Source organism: Pleurodeles waltl, chromosome 8, assembly GCF_031143425.1.
Source record: "Pleurodeles waltl isolate 20211129_DDA chromosome 8, aPleWal1.hap1.20221129, whole genome shotgun sequence".
In the NCBI taxonomy this organism is placed as follows: domain Eukaryota; kingdom Metazoa; phylum Chordata; class Amphibia; order Caudata; family Salamandridae; genus Pleurodeles; species Pleurodeles waltl.
This window is the reverse complement of record NC_090447.1, coordinates 517,110,875-517,135,862: the sequence shown is the minus strand read 5'-3', so window position 1 is coordinate 517,135,862 and position 24,988 is coordinate 517,110,875. Positions and strand designations below refer to the sequence as shown.

The 24,988-nt window shown below is 48.9% G+C and overlaps 1 protein-coding gene across 2 annotated transcripts in view; it reads left to right on the top strand.

Annotated features, from left to right (window-relative positions):
- PPEF1 (protein phosphatase with EF-hand domain 1) overlaps positions 1-24,988 on the top strand; it is a 471,481-nt gene that overhangs the window by 331,444 nt on the left and 115,049 nt on the right. For both annotated transcript variants that reach the window (XM_069204506.1, XM_069204505.1), the window contains exon 11: positions 19,976-20,332. In XM_069204506.1, the coding sequence (XP_069060607.1) occupies positions 19,976-20,332 (357 nt within the window). The remainder of the gene's footprint in view (positions 1-19,975; positions 20,333-24,988) is intronic.

Genomic DNA, 24,988 nt, shown 5'->3' with positions numbered 1-24,988 from the left:
GCCCAGTTCAGCGGTGCCTATCTCCACGGCGGGGCCCTGTTCAGCGGTGCTCTTCTGCACCGCGGGCCCAGTTCAGCGGTGCCTATCTCCACGGCGGGACCCTGTTCAGCGGTGCTCTTCTGCACCGCGGGCCCTGTTCAGCGGTGCCTATCTCCACGGCGGGGCCCTGTTCAACGGTGCTCTTCTGCCCCGCGGGCCCGGTTCAGCGGTGCTCATCCAGCAGGTCAAGGGAGCCAGATCTGGCCTGGACTCCCGGCTCAGTCGCCCTCGGACCGTGACGTTTCTGGACCCTTCGGGGACGGACTCCTGGCCTCCTTAGTGTCCTCCTTCCCAGCTGGGATGTGGCATGTGGGGTCCACCTTCTCCGCGCTCCTGCTGCCCTTCCGCTCCTTTGATGGGGCTCTCGGGCCCTTGCCTCCCCTAGATGGTGTGGGTGGTGAAGTGGCCGCACATTGCTCCTTGGGGGCAGCCCTGTTGGTCCTCGCACGGCGGCCCTTGTTTTTGCGGGTCCTCTTGCCGGGGGGGGGGGGCTGGACGTGTCCTTGCTGCTGATGGATGTGTCACTGCTGGCAAAGGGTGGGCTCCAGAACCCATGCACAACAGTGACACCCGAAGCTGGGCTGGTGGTGGCTGCGGTGCTCTTGGGACTCTTTGAAGATGGATGGGGGAGCTCATCGGGGGGAAAGAGGTCAAGGTTAGCCAGGAAAAGTTGTTTAGGGCCAAGGTAAAAGGTAGGAGAAGTGGAGATGGAAGTGGAGGTAGAGGAGGTGGTTGTAGGAGAGTCAGGTGTGCTGTCATTGGGTGAAGGTGCTGGTGCTGTAGGCTGTCGTGAGGTGGATGGCTGTTGGGTGGGTGGCTGCCTGCGTTTGTGTGTCTTGGAAGAGGGGGTGACAGACACAGTGGGAGAGGACACAGGGGACGTGTAAATGGCAGTGGGGGTGGTGACTGCACGAGTGTGGACTGTACTGGAGGGTGAGGTGGTGATGGAAGCACTGGCTGATGTTGGGGTGCATGCAGGTGTGAGTGTAGACGTCACAGGGAGGGAGGAGGGAGACGAGGAGGAGGGGGACACAGGGGTGGCAGTGGCTGTTGGCATGTCTGCATCTGGGTGTTGCTTGGGTGAGTGTTTGTGGGATCTGTGGTGCTTGTGTTTGGATGAGCTGCTCTTGGGTGTTGAGGTGTGTGCAGGCTGGTCTGATGGTGTGGATGGGATAGGCTGAGGAACAGGAGACAGAGAAAGGCTGGAGGCAGTAAGAAGAGTGACGCTGGAAACAGGGACAATGGCTGCCGTCAGTGCTGAGGCCAGAGCAGTGAACGCTCGTTGATGGGCAGCCTGACCCGAATGAATGCCCTCCAGGTACGCATTGCTCTGTTGCACCTCCCTTTGCACACCCTGGATGGCATTCAAAAGGGTCGTCTGCCCAACAATGAGCGTCCTTACCAGGTCAATGAGCTCCGCACTGAGGGCAGCAGGGGCAACAGGGGCAGGGGCTGAGGTGCCTGGGGCAAAGGAGACGCGCGCCTTCCTGGGCGAACCGGCACGGAGCGAAGACTGAGGGGCTGCTGGGAGGGCGGGGCTTGTGCGCTGGGTGGCGGCTGTACCTGTAGAGGCGGGGGGCACGGATGTTGCCGCCACCGCTAGGGAGCTCCCGTCCGAGGACGTGTCGCTTTCGCTGCTCTCACCAGCGGTCCCCGTCGTGGTGCTCCCCTCGCCCTCCGGATCACTGGTGCCCTCGGTGTCTGTTCCTGGGCCCACCGGGGCCTTGTGTCCTGCAGCTCCCTCGTGCTCCGATGCCAAATCTCCTCCGCCTGATGATGCTAATGCACACATGCACAAGAAGATGAAGAGAAAGGGTGGGGGGAGAAAAAAGAAGACCAGGTTGAGTGCATGCAATGTCAACACCGTTGGCGGAGAGGACAGACACAGGAGCCTAATGCACTAAGCCGCGCATTCGGGGTACACTACTCAGTACTACTGACTAGGACAACAGGCCAAGAGACGTCAAACGCGCACATGGGAGATGCTGGACCTTCAATGGCTGTACTTGTCACCCTACCGAGGTGGGGGCCGGGGGCACAGGGCCATGCCTAAGGGAGAGGACTACACTACAGAAAGCGCCCTGGCCTAATGTCACCCACAGCCCTCCTCCCCCACCCAGACGCCTCCACTGCGCAGAAAGATAGGAGAATGTGCTGATACTCACCCCCTTGTGTCTGCTGTGATGTCTTAAAGCGCCCATCCAATTCTGGGAAAGCCACCGCCAGGATCCGGGACATCAGGGGGGTCATGGTGCGACTGGCACCCCTCCTAGGTTGGGAGGCCATTCCCAGCAGTGTTTCTGCGGTCTTCCTTGTTCCGCGGCGGATGTCCTCCCACCTCTTGCGGCAGTGGGTGCCCCGTCTGTTGTGGACCCCCAAGTTCCCGACTTCCTTGGCGATGGCACGCCAAATCTCGATCTTCTGATGGGCGCTGACCTATTTGACATGTACAGGGTGGAAAGGAGGAATTCATCAATGACCTGCATGTTAGATGTGATTGGCCCCCCCCACCAACTTTGCCATATGGCACATGCTCTCATGTGTCGGGCGTTGCACTCCTCATTCGCCCCCCACCCCACCAACTTACATCCACCCCAATCCACACAGGCATAGCCCATTCCATGTGCACCCGGTGTACTCACTTGTTGGTCTGGAGGACCGTAGAGTAGCGCATACTGGGGGAGGACCCCATCCACGAGCTTCTCCAACTCTTCAGACGTGAAGGCAGGGGCCCTTTCCCCAGTCGCAGCAGCCATTGTATCTTCCAGACCAAGGTCACAGCAGCACTTGCAGTATAGGTCCTCTCCTGTGGATGATCAGGTCTCGAGTGATTAAGCAGATAGAAAATGGCGGTCACGCCCGCGGCGGTGCGTACCGCGGCGGTGCGTACCGCGACCGCCGGCGCACTTCGTCATTGGCTCCTGAAACCCATAGGCTTCAATGTTAACCAATGCGGCTTTGCGCCGCGGTCTTCGACCGCCTACCGCCACGGTGTGCCCCGCCAGCGCATTGACCTCACATCCCATTGTCCCACTTCACAGGTCAGGCAGCCGCCATTTCAAGGGCCTACATGGCTTAATTTTGAATGCGACACACAGGCCTAGGCCTTGCATTGCCACACATACACGCCTTTCAACCCATTGCCATTCTTTAACTGTGCAAGCTGTCTGTACGTACCTGTGGTTTGGCTGACTCTGTGCTCCATGTTGTCCTTCCTAGGCACCGTCCGCTGGGACTTGCGATGAGAAGGAGGAATCCTCGCGTGTACCGACCGCTGGTGGACCTGTCGACAATGGAAGAACGCCACATCATACTACGATACCGACTTGACCGAGCCACTATCCATGAACTGTGTGCCCAGCTGGAGCCAGCCCTGATGTCCCCCATCCGCCAACCCACAGGGATTCCCCCTCTGGTGCAGGTTTTGTCAGTCCTCCATTTTTTGGCAAGTGGGTAATTCCAGACCACAGTGGCCATGTCATCTGGAATGTCTCAGCCTATGTTTTCAAAGATTTTGAGTAGAGTGTTGTCTGCCCTGATGAAACTCATGCGGAGCTACATCATTTTCCCAGAGGAGGGTGACTTGCCTACAGTGAAGGGTGATTTCTATGCCCTTGGACATATCCCCAACATCATTGGTGCCATTGATGGGACCCATGTGGCTTTGGTACCCCCAAAAGACGATGAGCAGGTGTACCGAAACAGAAAAAGTTATCATTCGATGAATGTCCAGGTGGTCTGTTTGGCTGACCAGTACATCTCCCATGTAAATGCCAAGTTCCCAGGGTCAGTGCATGACGCGTATGTGATGCGAAATAGCAGCATCCCCTATATGATGGAGCAGCTACAGAGACAACGTGTGTGGCTAATAGGTGACTCTGGTTACCCCAACCTGCCTTGGCTACTGACCCCAGTAAGGAATCCCCGGACCAGGGCAGAGGAACGGTACAATGAGGCCCATGGGCGAACTAGGAGGATCATCGAAAGGACCTTTGGCCTCCTGAAGGCCAGGTTTAGGTGCCTGCATATGACTGGGGGATCCCTGATGTACTCACCAAAGAAGGTGTGCCACATCATCGTGGCCTGCTGTATGCTTCACAATCTGGCATTGCGACGTCAGGTCCCTTTCCTGCAGGAGGATGGTGCAGATGGTGGTGTTGAAGTAGCTGTGGAGCCTGCGGAGAGTGAAGAGGAGGAAGACTCAGAGGACGACACAGACAACAGGGACAGAGTAATAGCACAGTATTTCCAGTAGCACACAGGTAATGATCACCCATGCCATTTTACATTTCCTGAAAGCCTCCTGCATCTCAACTTTGTCGGTTTCCCCCCAGACCTATGGACATGATGTTTGAATTTCCCTTCCCTTTTCTGTGCTGTATGAGCCACTGCGTGACCTCGGCTTGGTTGGCCCATGGACTAATGCTAAGTTACCTCGGTATGTGTAATTCACAATGTTCACAATACGTAATTGATATGTAATGTGTCATACATTTGTAAATAAGACAGCCTGAGTCCTGATTGATTTCAGTGCAATGTGTGATTTATTATTAGTGCATAGATATTGGTACATGATGGTGAAACAGTGATGGGTGGGGGTGGAGTAATGTCCATGGCGGAGTCCAGTTCTCAATCTCACAGGTGCATTGTCCATACGCCTGTGGCAGGATGGAGCAGGGGCAGTTCAAGGTTTGACAGGGTGGCCATGTGGGACAGTGGGAGGACTTCAGGGGGTATGTGATGCTGGCGGGGGACTTGACATCCTACTCTGTCGTTTTTTTTTATCTCAGGCTCCTTTTGCGGGGCGGTTGTTGTTCAGCAGGAGGTGGGGTTCTGGGGGGCTGTCGTTGTGGTGGGGCCTCCTGTCCACTAGCGCCGGCGGAGGTGGTAGGCTGTTCCTGGGTAGTGACAGGGGCCCTGTGTGATGCCACATGGTCCCGAAACGTGTCCTCTATGCGGTTCAGGGGCTGGACTATGCTCCCCATAGCGGTTGAGATGTTGGTTAGTTGGTCGCTGAACCCCATGTAGCGTTGCTCCTGCTGTGCCTGGATCTCCTGGAACCTGGCCAGTACCGTCGCCATCGTCTCTTGTGAGTGGTGGTAGGCAGCCATGATGGTGGTGAGGGCCTCTTGGAGAGTGGGTTCCCTGGGCCTCTCCTCCCCCCCCTGTCGCACAGCAGCCCTCCGAGTTGCCCTGTTTCCCTGGGCCTCTGTCCCCTGGACGGTGTGCCCACTCCCACTGCCCCCAGGTCCCTGTTGTTGTTGGGTTGGTGGGTTACCCTGGGGGCCCTGCAGTGGTAGACACACCGCTGCTTGACCTGTCCTAGAGACAGAGGCATGGGCCCGCTGGGTGGGAGCTGTGCGGTTGTTCCCAGAGGGGGTTGGGTCTGCAGTGGCCTGTGTCTGGGTGAGGGGAACCGACTGCCCAGAGGTCCCCGATGGTCCGGGCTGGTCGTCAGGTTCCAGGTCGACAGAGCTGCTGTCATCACTAGTGGCCTGTTCCGGGGGTGGGATGGACATTTCTGGTCCCTCCTGACCGGCGTGTTGTCGTTCGGGTCCTGCATGGGGTAAGAGGGTATGGTTATTGTTTCTGTGTGTGCATTAGCTTGTGTTTTATAGGTGCCCTTGTCCCCCAGTGCTGGCATTCCCTTGGGGGAGGTGTTGTGAGGGTGTTTTGTGGGTGGGGTGATGGGTATGTGCAGTGGTCATGCTTAGGTGATGGGTGTCAATAGTTTGGGGGTGGCATGCAGGGGTTGGTGTTGGGTGGGTTGTGCTGGGGAGACATTCTCAGGGAGGATGTGTGCTGGGGGGTTGGGGGTGAGGGTGGGGGTTAGCATGCTGGGGGTGGGTGAAGTGGTTGGCCTTGTACTTACCAGAGTCCATTCCTCTGTGTACTCCAGCGAGGCCATCAGGATGCAGGATGTTGAGTACCTCCTGCTCCCATGTTGTGAATTCGGGTGGAGTGGGTGGGGGTCCCCCGCCAGTCTTCTGCACTGCGATGTTGTGTCGCGAGACCATCGAGCGCACCTTCCCCCGTAGGTCGTTCCATCGTTTGCGGATGTCCTCTCGATTTCTGGGATGCTGTCCCACCGCGTTGACCCTGTCCACGATCTGCTGCCAGAGCTCCGCCTTCCTCGCTATGGTGGTGTGCTGGACCTGTGAGCCGAAGAGCTGGGGTTCCACTCTTATGATCTCCTCCACCATGACCCGGAGTTCTTGGTCCGAAAAGCGTGGGTGCCTTGGTGGTGCCATGGGGTGGAGTGTATGAGGTGTGGGGTGGTGTATGTGATGATGTGTGTGTTGGTGTGTGGTGCTTTGTGCTTCTATGTGGTGTGTGTGATGTTGCGGTGTGCCTCTGTGTGTCTGGCTATCTATTCTCTGATGTGTGTCTCTCTCTCCTTCGTCTCTGGTTTTTGTTGGTAGGGGTTTGTGGGTGATGTGGGTGTGTGTTTTATATGGTATTGGATGTGTGGGAGTGGTGTGTGTATGGGTTTCAGGTGTGTGCCTTTCAAATTGTCCAATGTGGTAGGGGTTTGTAAAGGTGTGTGTATTTTGACCGCGGCGGGGTCTACCGCCAATGGAATACCGCGGTTGAATGACCGCCGCGTCGATTTGCGGGTCATAATGGGATGGGCGTATTTCTGTTGGCGTGGCGGTGGAGGTTTGGTCTTCTCCAGTTTACCGCTGGCCGCTGATGTGGCGGACTGCAGTGGAGGGCGGATTTTCTGAGGTTTTGCAGTTGTGGGTCAGAATGTCCGTGGCGGCTGACCGCGGCCGCGGCGGTATTGTGGCGGCCTTCTGACCGGCGGTAAGCGGCTTTTACCGCCGAGGTCAGAATGACCCCCATAATGTATACATAGTTACGACAGTGAATACATGAATTAGTCAGTGGTATTTTAGAGAATTATTTGGAAGAAAGTATTTAGTCTATTTAATCACAATAGCGCAATAAACTGTTACTAAGTGTATTAGCACCTGAAGTGAAGAGTAATCATATGCACATTCAAAAACATTTAACATACATGAAAGACCACAGAAACAAAGATCATGCCAGACTTCTGGCTACAGCAGAAATAATTGTGTTATGTACAGTCTTAATTCAGTCTTCCAATTCAGTAAGCACAATATGACATTAATCCTTAATTTTGAGACCAATCCACCTAGGAGGTAGTTTGCAGGGAAAGCACACAGAAAGGACACTTCTGTCTACTTTTTTTTACCTGTGAGTCACAAATATATTTAAATATCTTTCCAGTTTGGATAATTTCTCAAAAGACAATTTTGAGAATAGCTGGTTAATGGCGACACAGAGAGGTCTAGAATGGAAGACCCTGAAGGTGGTGACATGTGGAGAATGTATGTCCTGTATTAGCGGTATAGCAATGCCATCTAGAGGCAGAGCTGACAGCAGAGAAGAAGGAACTGACAGACCTCCAGAGACCCACACACATAGGAAAAAAGGACCAGGAAGCTTTCTTGAGAACGTAGAGACGTATTGGAAAAATTTGGGACAGGCTGGACTGTCTGACCTGCCAAGATTATCAACAGCAGCTGCATAGGGAGGGTGACAAATCCGGGAGAATGTTAACATGGCTGCTCAAGCGACAGCACCCACCCACACTGATTCTCTCACTGAGCCATGTTGAATGCAAGGTGATCAACACACGGGTGAGCATCAACTTGCTCCTGCGCGATCATCTGGTAACAATCTACTTGAACGTAAATTGGGTTGACATGGCAGATCCCTGTCTGTTCTTGGAGGACCTGGAGCGTCCCGCCTCACAGAGGCTCAAAGGCAGGGACTGGAAAAGGAGTTCCAACTAGAGGAGCTACGGGAACCAGTTCACTCCATGGCGAGATGTAAAGCCCCAGGGCCAGATGGACTCCCGGCAGAATATTACCAGATTTTTACTGCCCTTTTAAATGGCCTTTTTAGAATCCAGACACAGTGGCATATTACCTCCATCTATGCGTGAGGCCCAGATTATCATGATCCCTAAATTGAACAGGGACCCGATGGACCTGATCTCATACAGGCCCCTCTCGATGCTGGGTGTTGCCACCAAGATCCTGGCCAAAGCCTTGGTGACGAGGCTGGGCAGAGTGGTAACTCACCTGGTGCACACAAATCAATTCCTTTTTATGCCAGGCAGAGGAACACAGATGATCCTGCACAGGCTGTCCCACGTATTATACTCAGTGGCTGACTCTGGCCACTATTGGACATTGAAAAGGCCTTTGATACACTCAGATGGGAGTATCTGTGGGATGTGTTGAGGAGGATGGAGATAGGACCACAGTTCCTGTTGTGAATGAATCTATTATACAAGCAGCCAGTAGGACGAGTTAGGAATAGAAATGTGATATCTGAACAATTTCTCATCGAACGAAGCGCGAGGCAAGTGTGCCCACTATTGCCGCTCCTCTTCGCCTTGGCCATGAAGCTGTCGTCGAGTTGATTACATTGGACATAGCTCGCTGGGGTATAGTAGTGGGAGGCTGTACCCATGTTGTCGCGCTGCATGCAGACAATGCCCTCCTCTATGTCACCCACCTGGGTAGCTCGGTGCACGCACTGTTTAACATCATGACTGAATTCGACCTGTTTTCCAGTTTGCGAGTTAATCATCAAAAATCATGATTTCCCCCTGGCAGGTCTGGCATACGCACATCGGGTGTCCCTTCCTGAGCCTAAGCTCCACTGGAAGTGTGATCACTTCTGTTATTTGGACATACAGGTGGCTCATTCCCCAGAGGCCAACTATCGACTTAGTTTGAGGAGGGTGCTCAAAACCCCAGAGTCATCAATTAGTTTCTTAGCTTCTGGAACCACCTACCTTTGTCTGTGATGGGCCGAGTGGCCCTGTGCCGGACGGTACTTGTCGGAGGCAGGCCTGGTTTGTAGTGGGTCCCTAAGGTACTTACACCTTATATCAGGTCCAGTTATCCCTTATTAGTGAAATGTAGTCAGTGTCTAGAAGCCAGGCTCTCTAGGGGTAGTGTGGATGAGCAGCCAAGGCCTAACTAAGAGACATGCAAAGCTCATGCAATACCACTGTAGTCACACAATGCTCACACACATGAAAGAAAGTACTCAGTGTTACAAAAATAAAGGTACTTTATTTTGGTGACACAAATACCAAAAATACCTTACAGACTATACTCCCTTAGGAGGAAAGTAATATACACAGTATACACCCTAGAATGCAGAAATAGCTGTAAAAACAGAAAAATAGTGAAAATCACAATAGTTAAGAATGGGCCTAGGGGGAACACAAACCATATACTAAAATAGTGGAATGCGAAAGTTGGCTTTCCACCTAGGCAAGTCTAATATGTAGAGGGGCGCTGGGAGTATTGGAAAACACCAAAGGTAAATAATAGAACCCACCTCAGAGCCAAGGAAAGCAGGAGTCAATCACAGTAACTTTCCTAGAACAGAGAAGAACACGTGAAAGAAGATTATGCAAGAACCAGAAGAGACTGCAAGACACCAATGATGGATTCCTAGACCTGAAGACCTGTGGAAGAAGGGGAACAAGTCCAAGCAGCACTGAAGAGTCCAGGGAGAACAGAAGCCCCTGCTAACCCGGATGAAGGTGCAAAAGAAGAACCACCGGTTAGGCAGAAGTCAGTACTGCACCCAAGAAGATCGTTGCGGGTTCCTGGTTGGTGCAGATGATGTCCCACGCTGGATGAATGATTGCAGTCTGGTTTGCGTCGCTGGATTCTGCCAACAAGCCTTGGCACATGCAAAGCTCGCGGTTAGCGGAAAATGGTGCTGGCCGGGACCAGGAAGGACCTGGTGGCCTCTACCCAGGAGGGAAAGACAGAAGGGGCTCTCAGCAACTCAGAGAGCCCTCAGAAGACCAGGCAGCATGCACAGGAGTCGCACAGCACAGGGTCAAAGAAGGTGCAAAAGGAGGCCCATGCAGCACTTAAACAAAGGATTCCCACGCCACCGGAGAACCATGTAGGAGGCTGTGCGTCGCAGGTAGGAGTGCTGGGGGCTGGAGCTGCACGGTGCACAAAGAACTTCGTGGAAGGATGCCAACAAGCCTTGGCAACTGCAAAACATGTGGTGCACAGGGGTACTGTCTTGCATGGGGAGGCAAGCTCTTACCTCCTCCAAAGTTGGACAGTAGGACGTCAGGACAATCAGGACCACTTCAATCCACCACCTGTGATGCTGGATCCATGCACTTCTTCAGGAGAGGGGACCCAAGCCTCTGGTCGTCGCTGCAGAGGGGTGCCTGCTGACATAGGGAAGTGACTCCTTCACTTCAAGGGAAATTCCTTCATTCTTCTGGTGCAAGCTGAAGACAGGCAGTCCTCGGAGGATGCACAACCTGGAAACAGTTGCAGTTGCTGGCAGGAGCTGAAGTTATTATGTTGCAGAAGTCGCCTTTGCTTCTTTGTTGCAGTTTATAGAGTTCCTGGAGGGTCCAGATGCAGTTCCATCTGTAAGAAGGTGAAGAAAAGGATGCAGAGGATTCCTGCTGGAGTCTTGCAATCCGAATCTCATGCACTACCCCAGAGAGAGACCCTAAATAGCCCTGAAAGGGGGATTGGTCAGCTGCACAGGTAGGTACCTCAGGGGAGGGCTCTGACATCACCTGCTGGCACTGGCCACTCAGATGCTCCCAGAGTGCCCTGCCAACTTGGAATCCAAGATGGAAAAACCCAGGGACACTCTGGAGGAGCTCTGGGCACCACCCTTGGGGTGGTGATGGACAGGGCAGTGGTCACTCCCCTTTCCTTTGTCCAGTTTCACGCCAGTGGAGGGACTGGGGGTCCCTGAACCAGTGTAGACTGGATTATGCAAGGAGGGCACCATCTGTGCCTTTCGAAGCTTTTCCAGAGGCTCTGGAGGCTACCGCTCCCATGCCTGTAACACCTATTTCCAAAGGGAGAGGGTGTAACACCACTCTCCCAAAGGAAATCCTTTGTTCTGCCTTCCTGGGCTCGAGGTGCTTGAGCAACAGGAGGGCAGAAATCTGTCTGTGAGGTGGCAGCAGCTGGGGCTGCCTGGAAAACCTCAGAAGGCTCTAATCGTAGTACTGGGGGGCCTCTAAGGAGCCCCCAGAGTGCATGGAATCATACAACCAATGGTTGCAAAAGCCTTGGGGTATGATTCCAACAATTTAGAGGGGAGAGAGCATACGCACTGGGCTTCTGATTATCAGGATCCCAGTGACATAGTCAAACACAATGACATCAGGCAGAAATTGGGGTAACATGCCAAACAGAGTGTACTTTCCTACAGTACTACTACCATGCTGCCTCTATATTCTGCAGAACTCACCACCATTTCTAAACTAAATCGCCTGGTGGTGTATCTGGTGTGGGCTGGTAAGAAGAGCAGAGTGAAGCTGGAGATCTTGAAATTAGACAGTGAGCTTGGAGGCTGTGTGTAGGACCTGGACAATTCTTGCAGCAAGATCTCCAGCACAACAGGCGAGGTCTGTGTAGGATTCCCCATGGCACCTGAGGAATCCTGAACACTGCAGCTACTGCTGGTCCCGGGCTCCTTAAGGAGCATGATATCCAATTTATAAAAAGCCCTGAAAGCCTACAGCCCAGTGGACATGTCAGGTGTCCATAACAGGTGAGCAGGTGATTTACCTGAGCCTTTCATACAGAGAGAATGGTGACGGGCTTGTGCACAGATCCAGGAGGTGGCCAGAAATGCGCGTTCAAACTTACCCAATTGCACTATTTGCACTGCACATACTTAACACCACAGAGACTACACAGAATTGATGTGACGCAACCAGCAGCGTGTCCCAGATGTGGCATGGAGCTTGCAACATTCTTACGGATGACATGGGAGTGTTGCAGATTGCAGAGACACTGGGGCGAAATATTGTGGATGATTCGAGGGGCCACTTGGGTCCGATTGGATGCGTCGATAAAGCACTGTCTTCTGGGGGCCCTCCCGGCACCCAAATGGCTAACCAGGATGAACCATAGGTTCGCCCTGCTATGACTGGTGCTAACTAAGCGCTGCATTGAATTGGCTGGCAGACATGCTTGAGTGGGGGATAGCAGAGGAGCGAGAGTTGCGATATTGCGTAAGTTGAATACGCTGAGAGGGATTTGGAGAAATGGGGCACTATACTGGAGTTATTGGATGCTGCGGGTCCCTCAACCCAGACAAAGTCCACAAAAAATCCACAACACCCAGACTCGATGACATCCACTGCAGTGGTAGGGCACCTGCCCCAGAGCCCAGATAGGAGGTCCCGTCCTAGGGATATAATCCCTGATAAGTGGAACTGCGCGACCTGCTGCCACAAACTGCCCATCCTCCTGAATGCTTGATTCTCCCCCAGTGGGTGCACTGCCCCCTCTCTTTGCCTATTGACCACTCTCCCCCACTCCTGCCCCCCTGCCCAGATTTACTGGGGGTGAGAGTGATTGACTGTAACTGCGACATCATGCTGCCGCTACTGCTGTTGTTGCTATTTCTGTTCTTTACTCTTTCTTTATTTCCTGTTACCGTTACTGCCTAGCTCTGTGTATTGTCTTAGGGAGATGTTACCTGGACTGGCAGACCACCAGCTATATACGGGTGCAAGATGGGGCAAGTGTACTGTGAGTTCAACATAGGGACATTACTGTGCCATCTGGCTATTACCATGTTGGGAAGTTCCTGAGATCTTCCATATTAATTATCAATCAACTGATGTACAATATACTATGTAATCATATAGGTGGTCATTCTGACCCTGGCGGTCTTTGACCGCCAGGGCGGAGGACCGCGGGAGCACCGCCGACAGGCCGGCGGTGCTCCAATGGGGATTCCGACCGCGGCGGTAAAGCCGCGGTCGGACCGGCACCACTGGCGGGGTCCCGCCAGTGTACCGCCGCCCCATTGAATCCTCCGCGGCGGCGCAGCTTGCTTCACCGCCGCGGGGATTCCGACCCCCCCTACCGCCATCCAGATCCCGGCGGTCGGACCGCCGGGATCCGGATGGCGGTAGGGGGGGTCGCGGGCCCCTGGGGGCCCCTGCAGTGCCCATGCCACTGGCATGGGCATTGCAGGGGCCCCCGTAAGAGGGCCCCTACAAGTATTTCACTGTCTGCTGCGCAGACAGTGAAATACGCGACGGGTGCAACTGCACCCGTCGCACAGCTTCCACTCCGCCGGCTCGATTCCGAGCCGGCTTCATCGTGGAAGCCTCTTTCCCGCTGGGCTGGCGGGCGGTCTGAAGGCGACCGCCCGCCAGCCCAGCGGGAAAGTCAGAATTACCGCCGCGGTCTTTCGACCGCGGAACGGTAATCTGACGGCGGGACTTTGGCGGGCGGCCTCCGCCGCCCGCCAAGGTCAGAATGAGGGCCATAGTGCCTTTGTTGATATAAACGTATGTGATGCCTGTTCTAGACTGTGTCGTGCCATACTCAATAACGACATCTTTAAATAAAAAGTATACCACTGAATTAATCTAGTGGACAATCACTCAATACATTTTTTTATTAAATATTACTTAACAAGAACTTTATTATTTTATGTCCAGTGCTCATATATCAAAAATATTGTATCACAAATTCTATTCAAAACACATCTAATTGCAAAGGTAATTCCAAATTAAGACATGCAAATAAAACAGGTAACTAAGCATACTACTAATTCACACACTATATAAAAAGAGCGTGGAAGAGCAATAGTCCAATCTATGATGCAGTCTTCTGTTTAGTTGTCTATCTTACTTAAATTGGTTTTTGTCTGTGAACTGTTAAAATAGTTAGGCGACTATGAAGACATAGTTTCAACTTCATAAAGTCAGCCTTCAGCTAAATGATGAATGATCAGGGCTACTTAATAACCACAGGGAAGCTGGAACAAAAAGTATATGCAAGAAAGTGCTTCAGAAGGAATTAATTATTCAGAGCAAACAATAGCCCATATTTATACTTTTTGACGCAAAACTGCGCAAACACAGAGCATTCCAGAGCGCCAGCCGGATGCCAAATTTATGGAATCCAGCAAGCCGGCGCAAAAGGTGGGCTAACGTCTGGGAAAATAATGTTAGCTGGGTATGGGTGGCGGTATGGGGGAAGAGAGTTTTGCACCAAAAAATGACATTAAGCTGATTAGAGGCAATAAAAATGCCTCTAGCCAGCCTAGCGTCATTTCCTATGCAAAACCATCCATACCACATGACTCCTGTCTTATAAAAGACAGGAGTTATGCCCACCACCCCAGTGGACAGCACAGGGGATACGTGTCACCTGGGCATGGCCATTGCACCCAGTGCCATGTAGGGAGCCCAATTCAGGGCCCCCAATGGCACTTTAAATAAATATTTAAAATACATACCTCTACTTACCATACTTGCCTGGAATGGGGTCCCCCATCCTCTGGTGTCCCTCTGGTGTGGGTGGAGGTGTTCCTGGGGCTTAGGGTGGGCACCTCTGGTCTCTTTCCATGGTGCTTGACCATAGAAATGGGTCCACAGGTACCCTAACGCCTGCTCTGACCAAGGTGTTAAATAATGGTGCTAAGTAGGTTTAGCACCATTATTTGGGCCCGCCTCCCCCCATGCACCTTTTTTTCACGGGAGGATAAATAAGGCGCTAGGGCCTTAGAGTCATTTTTGGGACGGGGACGCCTACCTTGCATCTCATTGACGCAAGGTGGTTTCACGCATCCCAAAAATGACTTTAACTTCTATATTTTGGCGCTAGACAGGACTAGCGTCAAAATATAAATATGGAGTTAAGTTTGTTCTGAATTAGTATAAACAATTATGCTAATTAAGCGCAAAGGAAGTATAAATATGCCCCCATATAAGTAACACATTTGTGTTGGAAAAAGGGGAGCATGACATTGAAGATACAATACTGCAAACAAAGGATTTTAATTTTAATAGACATATTATAAAATATATAACATCACAATGAACACGAAGCTCACACACACAAATAGCTTACAATAAAGTACAATGAAGACAGAATTACAAGTGTACATATTGGCCAAATAAGAGTGTTTAAAGAGGAGACCTTGCAAGTTAGACAAACAATCACTAAACAGCTGCCAGAAACTTAGCAGCACTGTCAAATTATGTTGGTAGCAAAGTTCAAAATCGATGTTTCGCTTTCTGATGCCACTAATACATGAGACCATTCTCAGGACCTACAGCTTTCTCATAGATGGCTAAAAAAATTAAGTGTTCGGTTACAAGTGGACTCTTAAAGGTTATAGAGCCAATTCAGAAAAATAATGTTTTACCTGAACCATGGAAATTATAGATTTATGCTGGCACTCATGCAAAATTCTACAAAATGTGAACCATGTCAATGAACAAAAACAGCTCTTGTTGGTACAAATCAACAGATGACCACTAATATGTGTGTGGTGCACAGCTACCCATTTTACCAAAAACAAGTGCGTCGGTGCAAGAGGGTGGTACTTTGCAGTGACAACACACTTACCGATCTGCTTTTACTTGCCATGTAAAACTAGCCTCTGCTTGAAAGCACAAGCCACACAGGAATCAATACTAGCCTCTGTGTGAATTCGTCCACTGTTCCCCCAATTTCTCAAAGCTCTCATGCAGTGTCTGATTGTTTTAGCATCATATCGATTTCTACCCCTTCCACAGGAATAGAAATGAAAATACCAACCATCTTGGAAATCCTCAGGGTGAGTTCTTAAGTCTTGACCAAAGGATTTTATCTCCACTACCTAGTGATTGCAAGCTTGCTGTTAAGAACAGGCCCTTGTCCCGAGTTATTATAGTGACAAATGAATTAGTGTCCATGCAGAAGTCAAGCGCGAGGCTTCTGCTTATTTGGTGAAGGGATAGAGTGTTTCTCATTGATGCTGGACTCTTTCCGAAGCACTTGTGGTGCTTAGGAATACAGCACTGTCACTATGTAAGCTATTTTTTTGGTGTAGTTTGCATTACACAGTGATGCTCACATTGTGAGTCAATCAACCCTAATATGACCACTATTCTGTTTTCATCCATAACATCCATGTAGGTCTAAAACTGTTGAGTAGCTCGCTCCACATTCATACGTACAAACTAAGGACGCAGACACCTCAACACTGTTCAGTTAACTCCTGAAAGCACTGCCTGATTGGCCAAATGGAAAGTGGTGTTGCCTTTTTAGGTTAAGCCTACTAGACAGTGCATTCTTTTTCTGTTGCAAGACATATTGTAGTTTACCAAGAACACAGAGGGACTTGGAGCCCACCTATTGCTTACCATTGGTTGGCTTTCATTATCATTATAATTTGCCTACTTCATATTTGTGCCCCAGCTTGTCAATCTTGTGTTTGTCCCCACCCTCTCCATGTTGTGCTCACCTTTTTCTTTCTCACAATTGCCTCCCCACCTGCACGTCCTTGTTGCTTCCCTGTCCCTTCTGCCCTCCACCATGTGCTTCAAAATCCCCATTGATTTAATCTCCCCTCTCCCGTTTCTGTGTCTCCTTCCAATCTTCGGCTCACTTGAATCACTTAAAAAGCACACCTTTGCATGTTTTATTTTATTTTCAGCTACCGATCCAACTCGGATCTGTAACTAAAAAAAAACACAAGTAACATTTTATAGAAGCATACATCTGTGGTGGCACAGATGGCTGCATCTTTTTTTCTTTCTATTTTTTTCAAACTTTTGCTACTCTGCATAGCATTGGGGATGCTGTGCAGTGTGGCTAAACACCATAGGTCAATGGTCAATGGCAAGAACTATTGGCTTTGCCAATGCTTCTTAAGTTATTCACATCACTCTGTTGCTAGTACTGTCGGTGGGTGAGCTACTGATGTCTGGCTTTGGCTCAGTTGAAGGTCCTCTTGGATTCTTGAGGCACAAACAAGCCAAACTTTCATGCACTTTCTGCCCAGCAATGGTGTTCTCAATCATTCTCCAAGCCCCCTTGCACATTATCCCTTCCTCACCCTTGGCAGAAGAGGAGGTGCTGGTATGTACCATGCCATAGTCTTTTACAATTTTTGATTATTTCCTGACGGAGAGGGAGGGCAGATGGGCTGACTGTGTAGACTCTGAGGCCCGTATTTATACTTTTTTAGCGCCGCATTTGCGCCGCTTTTTGACGAAAAAACGGCGCAAACTTACAAAATACAATTGGATTTTGCAAGTTTGCACCGCTTTTGCGTTAAAAAGTGACGCAAATGCGGCGCTAAAAAAAGTATAAATACGGGTGTGAGTAGTGAAAGTGCCCGGTGAGAGACGTTATGCTAGTAGTTTTTCAGTCTATTGTCTGATTGGACAATTAGGAACATCACTAGCATTGCTCCTCACTTCAACACTCCCACAGCTCTGCACAGATTCTACACAATCAGGTCCTATGTGGGATCTCCAACACCTTTTTCTTTTGGCAATGAGTAGTTAGCTTCACTGTGGGAAGCTGATGATAGCAACATAAAATAGGGTGCCTATTGAAACAAATACTTTTTGTTGCAGCTTGATGCAGTATGTAATACATTTATTCATATAGCACAATGCATTGGTGTAGCCCCCAAAAGAATTCACTGGCTGAATTGCACAGTGTGTAAGCAGGAAACCTGGGTTCAGTCCGTGCATTCCCATCTGACCATATTTTGTGATCTTGTGCAAATATTTCCTCCTTTTCGTTGAGCATCACCTTTAGGAGGACTTTAAAGTAATTAAGTTCAGGATGTATGCTATTTAAAACTGTCCCTAGTGTATGATTAGACTAACAGATTGCATTGTGTAAAATAACAATATAGACTACATATTGGGGGAGCATGACAATTGGCGTGCTGGGTCACTAATGGCTTCATCGTGGTAATGGCAGGAGGGAGTGGTTCATAAATGTTTCTAAGTTCATGGACCATATTCACAAAGAAAGTAGTAGTACCACATTCATATTTTTAAATGTTCTCTAGAGATGATACCTATTTGATCCTGGACAGAGAAGAAACTCAGGCCCTCATCCTACTGAACCTCTCGGCTGCGTTTGACATCGTATTCGTCTCTATCCTCATCAGACCGGCATTCAGGGACCTGCCTTCTGATGGATTTTCTCATTTCTAACTGGAAGAACAAAATATAGTCAACCTAAGAGCAGTAAGCCTCATCTGCAGAGTACATCAACGCTCTTCAGTCAGCCCTAATCTCTGCAACATCTACATTACCATTCTGGCTGATGTCATCCACACCCACGATATCAACTTCCTCTCCTACGCCAACGACGCTCAACATTCACTGTTCCTTTCAGATAGATCCCATAACACAAGGAACACATTCACCGCTTGCATGTCCCAAGTGGCCATCTCAATGCAGACAAACTGTCTCAAGCTGAACACCGACAAGACAGAAGTGGTTCTCTTTTGAAAAGGTGCCTTGTCATGGGATTCTAGCTGGTTGTCTACTGACATTGGGCCCACGCCTATCCCAGCACAAAACCCAGAAACTTCAGGATCATCATCAAGAACAAACTGGATATGTTGGGCCAGTTCAAAGCTGTCACCACAACCTGCTTCCACATTCTGAAGATGCTGAGAAAGATCTACAAGTGGCTACTGATATACATCAGAAAGACCATCACCCAGGCCCTCATCACCAGCAGGCAGGACTATGGGAACTCTTTTTAAGCAGGAATAATCAAACACCTCACAAGAAGACTCAAAAATGTCCAGAACCCAGTGACCAAACTCATCCTCAACCTGCCATGCAGGACACACATCGCACCACACATGAAAGAGCTCCACTGGCTCTCTATACACAAGCGCACGCAGTCCAAGCTTCTCATCCACAGAAACCAAGCACCCCACAACACATGCGCAGCCTACCCGGACAGGCACATACACTTTCATCAATAATCCAGGCACCTCTGACTCCTACTAACATAAATCCCATGCATTCACGGAAACAGAACTGAAGATCAGCCTTCTCTCACATCTTGCGTAAAGCTTGGAGTAACCTCCAACTACACATCAGAGCATCCTCCTCTCTTTTTAAATTCCACAAGAACCTGAAGACGTTAGTGTGGTTCCTCACCTCACTCCAGGGCCTAGCCTCACACACCTGTACAGCGCGGGGATACCTTCATGGGTGACAGTGTGCTGTACAAATACACACAACATAACAGTGTAATTTTACTACTTTCTGTAGTTCACAAATTCTAATTGGCACAGGTTTTGACGTGACTTCCATGGAAAACCATGCAAATTACTTTCAGGTTTCAATACCCTCTGTACTGTGTTCTCTGTGGCAGAGAACTCTGTACAGTGAGAATGGATTCCCCTTTGCAAATGCACATTTTGTTTATTTGTTTTATCTCTGTAGGGAAAACATTTTTACCATGGATAAATCGATTTGCAAACCCTACCTGCTACCAAATACAGGGGCGATTCATTTCTCTGCACAGTCTGGAAATGAATGTACACTAGCCCTTGTCTGCAGTGAATCTTCTACCCTTTCCAGACTGGAAAGGTTAGGGGGTCTGAGGAGTTTGTAACTGCTGACCGAAGTACTAGTTTGGAGGCATTCAAAAACTGGGCTAACCACGCATTGGGATGCCATTAATGCTTAAATGGGATTTATGTAAGCAGAGAGCTCTGCACTTGTAGCAGAGATCTTTGCCCAAGTAAACAGAGTAATACCTATCAGGAATCACTTTGTGTGTTCCTTGCGGTCTTAAATTAGGTAAATGTGATCATAAACCTACTTTTACAGACAGATTTACTTTTGTGAACTGGGCCCTATGCTCATAGACTATCAATTCCAATAAAAAAAAAAATGCTTCCAAATTTAAATCTCTATCTTAATTTTGGCAGACGATTTTTTCACAATTTACGTGGCAGTTATTTTGATAGGTCGGCTTGTGCTCTAGCTCCTAGAGCCAAGCCAGACCCTTGCCTCAGCTCTGGCTCGGATTTTGCTAATAATGTGCTTGCTTGGTCAACTTTGCTAGTTACATTGTTTCTTTTATTGCAGTTTAGGACCGCCCTGCGACCTCCAAAATCGAGAGCAGGAAGCAGCCTTTCTAAAGACAGGATTGGCCAACGGGTGGAGGGGTCACCTCTGATAACTGAGGACATGAGATGCCCCTCTGCAGGGTCAGGAGAAGACAGCGCCAGCCTGCACATCCCTTGCACCGGCCAGACAAGCACAAGCAAGAATGACATGTCCAGCCCTGAAGTGGGTAACGTGGATGCTAAGGAACATGTTGCACTTTTCCATGCCGACTACAGGGGCAGCCCAATCTTAGAACTGCCCTTCCTGGACTCGGGCGCACAGTTACCTCCTTTGACTCCAGAATTAACAGTCTTGGAACAGGAAGAGTGGAAACAGGTACAGTAGGTAAAATAAAATGTAATCGAGCCCCATTGTATTTATATGCACATATTGCCAGAACTGATATGCTCAGGTGTATGTGAATACATGATGTAGTGTGATCTACCCCTGCTGCTTGACAGATAAATTACTGGCATCAACTGGCATCCTCCAAGACTTGAGGGTAGTTTGCTAGTATTGTCAGTGGTGTATATAGGGAACTAGTGCCCACTTTCTTAACTCATCCTCATTAATACCACCTTTGTTGGCGAACTTGGCAGTGAGGTCATGAGTGAGATGACCACAGACAGCCTGATTTGGAGGTGAGTAGTAACTGAAAATTCAGCAATAAATTGTCAGATTCAAAGAGTCTGCTGTGACTAGTGATATGGTTTAGAAAACATTCAACAATATAAATACTACTTTGTAAAACCAGCCAGTTTATTTACTATTTCCACCAGAAAGCAGAGGTAAATCTGTAGAAAAAGGTGGCGGTACATCTGCCCTATCTTGAGTGGATAATTCTACAGAGTATCAGAGACTTTGCCTCTGAAAACCCTCTCTCATAAAACAGTGTCAGAAATGACTTATCTTGAGCATGTCCCTGCCACCACCATGTCCCTGGGATAGGGGAATGTAGATATTCATAGTGTACCTCCTCATTAGAGGTGAAATTCTAGTCCCTGCACATGTGGGAAGAAATGTCACAGCAACAGAGGTCCTACAGTAGACGCTACTGTGGCTATTATTCCTGGGAACAGACAGTCCTATCAGATATATGCAGTCGTTTGTTTAATTATTGTGGAAAAAAGAACAATAATATTGCAAAGTTCATATACGTACGTTGGTACAGTGCACAGTGCTGGGTGAGCGTACAACTGAATGATCCTCGTGATGGTTAACAATAAAAATTTGAAGCAACCAAAAGGCCAGATAAAGTGGCAGGTGTATCTATTTACCATTAAAAATGAAAGAATACGTGGAAGGAGAATTCACAGATTGTATCTTAATACTTCTCAAAGTTAGAGGCAAAAGTCATATCCATGATCTATTTGTTCAATAATCCACTTAGAGAAAGTCAATATTTCGACCTTCAAGTTCTTAATATATGTGTCGTCGTCAGACTATATCTAAGAAACGGGAGTATCTATAAAAATTAGACTAAAACTAAAATATCAGTCATTACAATGGCCAAACAACGGGAGGGGATATGTTAAATATACCATGGGCAGACACATACTTGTGAGACAAATGTGTAGCCACTTGTTTAAGGTCAGTCAGCACTCAAAATGGTCTGCAAGATTTATATGGTCAGAATTAATAATTACCACTTCAGAAGTCCAAGATGAAAATGTGATTCACATTTTTAAATGTGAGCCGCAAGAAAAGTAACAGCATCATTACTTGGGAGGAGAATCCCATGAGTGTCAATCAAAACATAGATGTGCAAGCCAACAAAAGTATGCAGCATTTACTGTCTTTGACAGTAAATAGGTAAACAAGGCATATGCTGCAAAGAATACTTAAACCAGGCTGATTTGGTGATGATTTGCGTGTACAAAATGAACAAGCTCTTGCAAAGCCAATACGTCTTGCTCGCGAAAACTATTGCCTTTGCCAAGGCTTATTTATTACTAGATGGCTGTCATGTGTGTGCACATGCAGCTGTCATCCTTGAATTAACTTTCAGAGAATGTATTTGAAAATGGACTCTGTGGAGATGTGACCACCTTTGGTGGCAATCTTTGAATAAAGTTTCTTATTTAAGAAAATCCATTCAACAATGGCTGCTGTGGATAAAGGCATATATACACACATGGGCAGCCATTTTGTAAAGGCTAAAGCCCATTTCAAAGTGGAACCCCTCTGAGACAGAGATGGGCGGAGCTCAGAGAGTGAGGCAGCTGGCGATGCAAGCATTAGCTGAAACTGTACATTTTAATAAGGAAAGAGGGGTGGAAGGGAGGATCAGGAGCAAAAGAGATAAGGTGGGAGAGAATATATTTCCTCATATCTACTGAAATAGAAACATCTTACATCAACAGCGGAAGGATACATGGCAGCCAATTATGGTGAGACTGAAATGCTCCTTAGGTGAGACAAACACAAGAACAAGGAGGAAATCCATTGGATCAGAGTAGGTAAGTGAGATCAGTAAGAAAACCGTCCAGTCATAAATAAGGGCTTGACCCAAAGACCACTCTATGTATTCAGTGCATTTAGATCAGTAAAACTATGTCAGTCTAAATAAGTATGGAGTATCAGGCACATTTATAAGCTGCAATTCACTATCCTCTTTTAAAGATTTCTTCCAGTTTCATTTTGTTTACTTCAAAATTTCTCTATAAAACACCCTAGGACAAAATAAAGAAAACCATTACATGTTTTATGTGAAATGTTTGGAAGTTTATATTAATTTTATTTTCCTCCATATAACTCATTATCTAAAAAACAGTACTTTTGGCAGGATATTTCAGAGGTCGTGAGCCCCCACTGTTCCTCCCTGTGTTCCCTTGTGGTGAGGTGGCGGCATGGATGTCAATTCACCAAATTGCCAGGGGTAGCAGAAGTGACGTCAGGTGCGAATGAACTCCACTTTCACTCACAGACACATGCTTACACATGCACACTTACACACAAACTCTCTCACATAAACACACTCTCACCTGCAAGCATGCATGCACCACACATTTAAATGCATTTTTACTTTCCTCAGCTGCCAATGAAGGGCATATTTAAGCTAATTGTCCCTTTTTATTGACACTAATAGTGAATAATATGTTATCATCCACTATTAGTGTAATAACAATTGACAGAAAACAATGAGAGCGAGTCCCAACTGATGTCCATAAGGACAAACTGCCACTGTGTTCCTGGCACTGAATTTACCCCCTCTGAGGCCATGGGTGGCAGTCCACTTAGTGAAGCAGAGTGTATGCCCCAGAGAGGAAAGAAGGGAGTCTTGAAACTTCCACCTTATGCCTTGAAGATGCAACAAAGTCCTCTACCTCCTAAATCAACATACCTGCAGCCTCCACCCCTGAGTATAGTCAAAGCCGGCCTGTAGCCTTTGGGACATTGACTTCGACACCCATTTGACTAGTGTAAAAGGCCATTTATTAGGACAGTATTGCTCATCATAATATAACATCAACATAACTGGGACTTTAAATAAACATCTTTTCATCTATAACCTTTGGAACTCCCACTGTCTTCCATTCTCACTTCATTCTCCCACTTTTGCCTCCATTCACCCAGCCTCCACTTCCATTCTCCCACACGACCCCCCTTTTCCTTTTGCCTCCTGTCTGAATTGGGCATCCCCCACTCTGTCATCCTTCACCTGCTTCTTCCCTCCCCCTGGTAGGGTGGCCCGGCCCACATCTGACTCTCCACCATCCCCCATCTTCTGCCACCCAGCACAAACCCCTTGGGCGTTTTGCTGCCCCACCAGCGAAACCACTGCAACACCTCATAGCCTTTAAACAGGCTCATACTTCCATAGCTTCTCCCCCCACAAATTGGTCAACAAGAAACGGAGTTCCAACATGTAATGCCCCTTCCCCATTCCTGAGAGATGCACTCTTGTCATCCCTGAAGAGCACCTGTTCTTCCTCCTTAATCCCTTTGTGCGTCAGCACCTTAATGGCATGCGCCCAGCAGAAAACATGCATAGCCCAATTGAGCTTCCTCTGAGCCCTCGCAATAGCCCCATGTTTCATTGCTTCTCTCCATTTCCTCCTGGGCAAAAACACCAAACAGGTCTTATGCATGTTTTGCCTCTGCAATGCCAATCCCACTGCATGTGTTGCAGTAGGGTGCACCCCAATAGGCGGACCAGATCATTTTCCCCAAGGTCCAATACCAATACATCAGGACCTCCCCATGTCGCCATGATCAATGTTATAAAAGGAAGCAAATTGCCCCACCTCATTCTGCTATTTCCCCACCACAACACCTGATGCCTGCTACTTGCAAGAGAACGTCCATAAACGTGCTTTTCCTCATATTTCGCCGCCAATGAATGAACGAGTGTCCGACCAGCCATGTGACCGCTTTCGCTTTCTCCGGGCCACCCAAGGAACCTAGAAGAAGAAACAAATTTCAGTGTGTGACAATATCCCACACTCACCATTCCAACCCAAAACCTGAAAAAGACCCATCCCATTTGGCACAAACTACTCTGTGCCCCAGAAAAGACTCCAACTCAGGCCCTCACATATCTCTCCGCCACCTCCCAATACGCCTGATTTGGTCCCAGTCCCAACCCAACCGGGCTGCCGCCGTTGCCACATCAATTCTGAAGAAATGAGTGCCAAAATTACCCGCCTGCCTTCCAATCCGTCTCAAAGCCATTCTCAAAACAGACAACAACTGGAAAGCCGTAAGTTTCTTACCGTTCCCATGACAAAAAACACTTCACCCTTCTCCTACCCTATGTTCCCTGAAACTGTCCCATTCCGGCACTCGACATGCTTCCACCCTACCCCCTCTGTCCAATCATATCCATTTTTCCCAGCCCAGTTGATCCGTTTTGGACCGCCTCAACCAGATACCCAAGTGCTTACCCTGCCGTCGCACATACCCCTCCCTCTCACCACATGCTTTCCCCACACCCAACAATTCAGACACACAAACAGCCCCAAAAAACATCCATATCATTCACAAACGAAA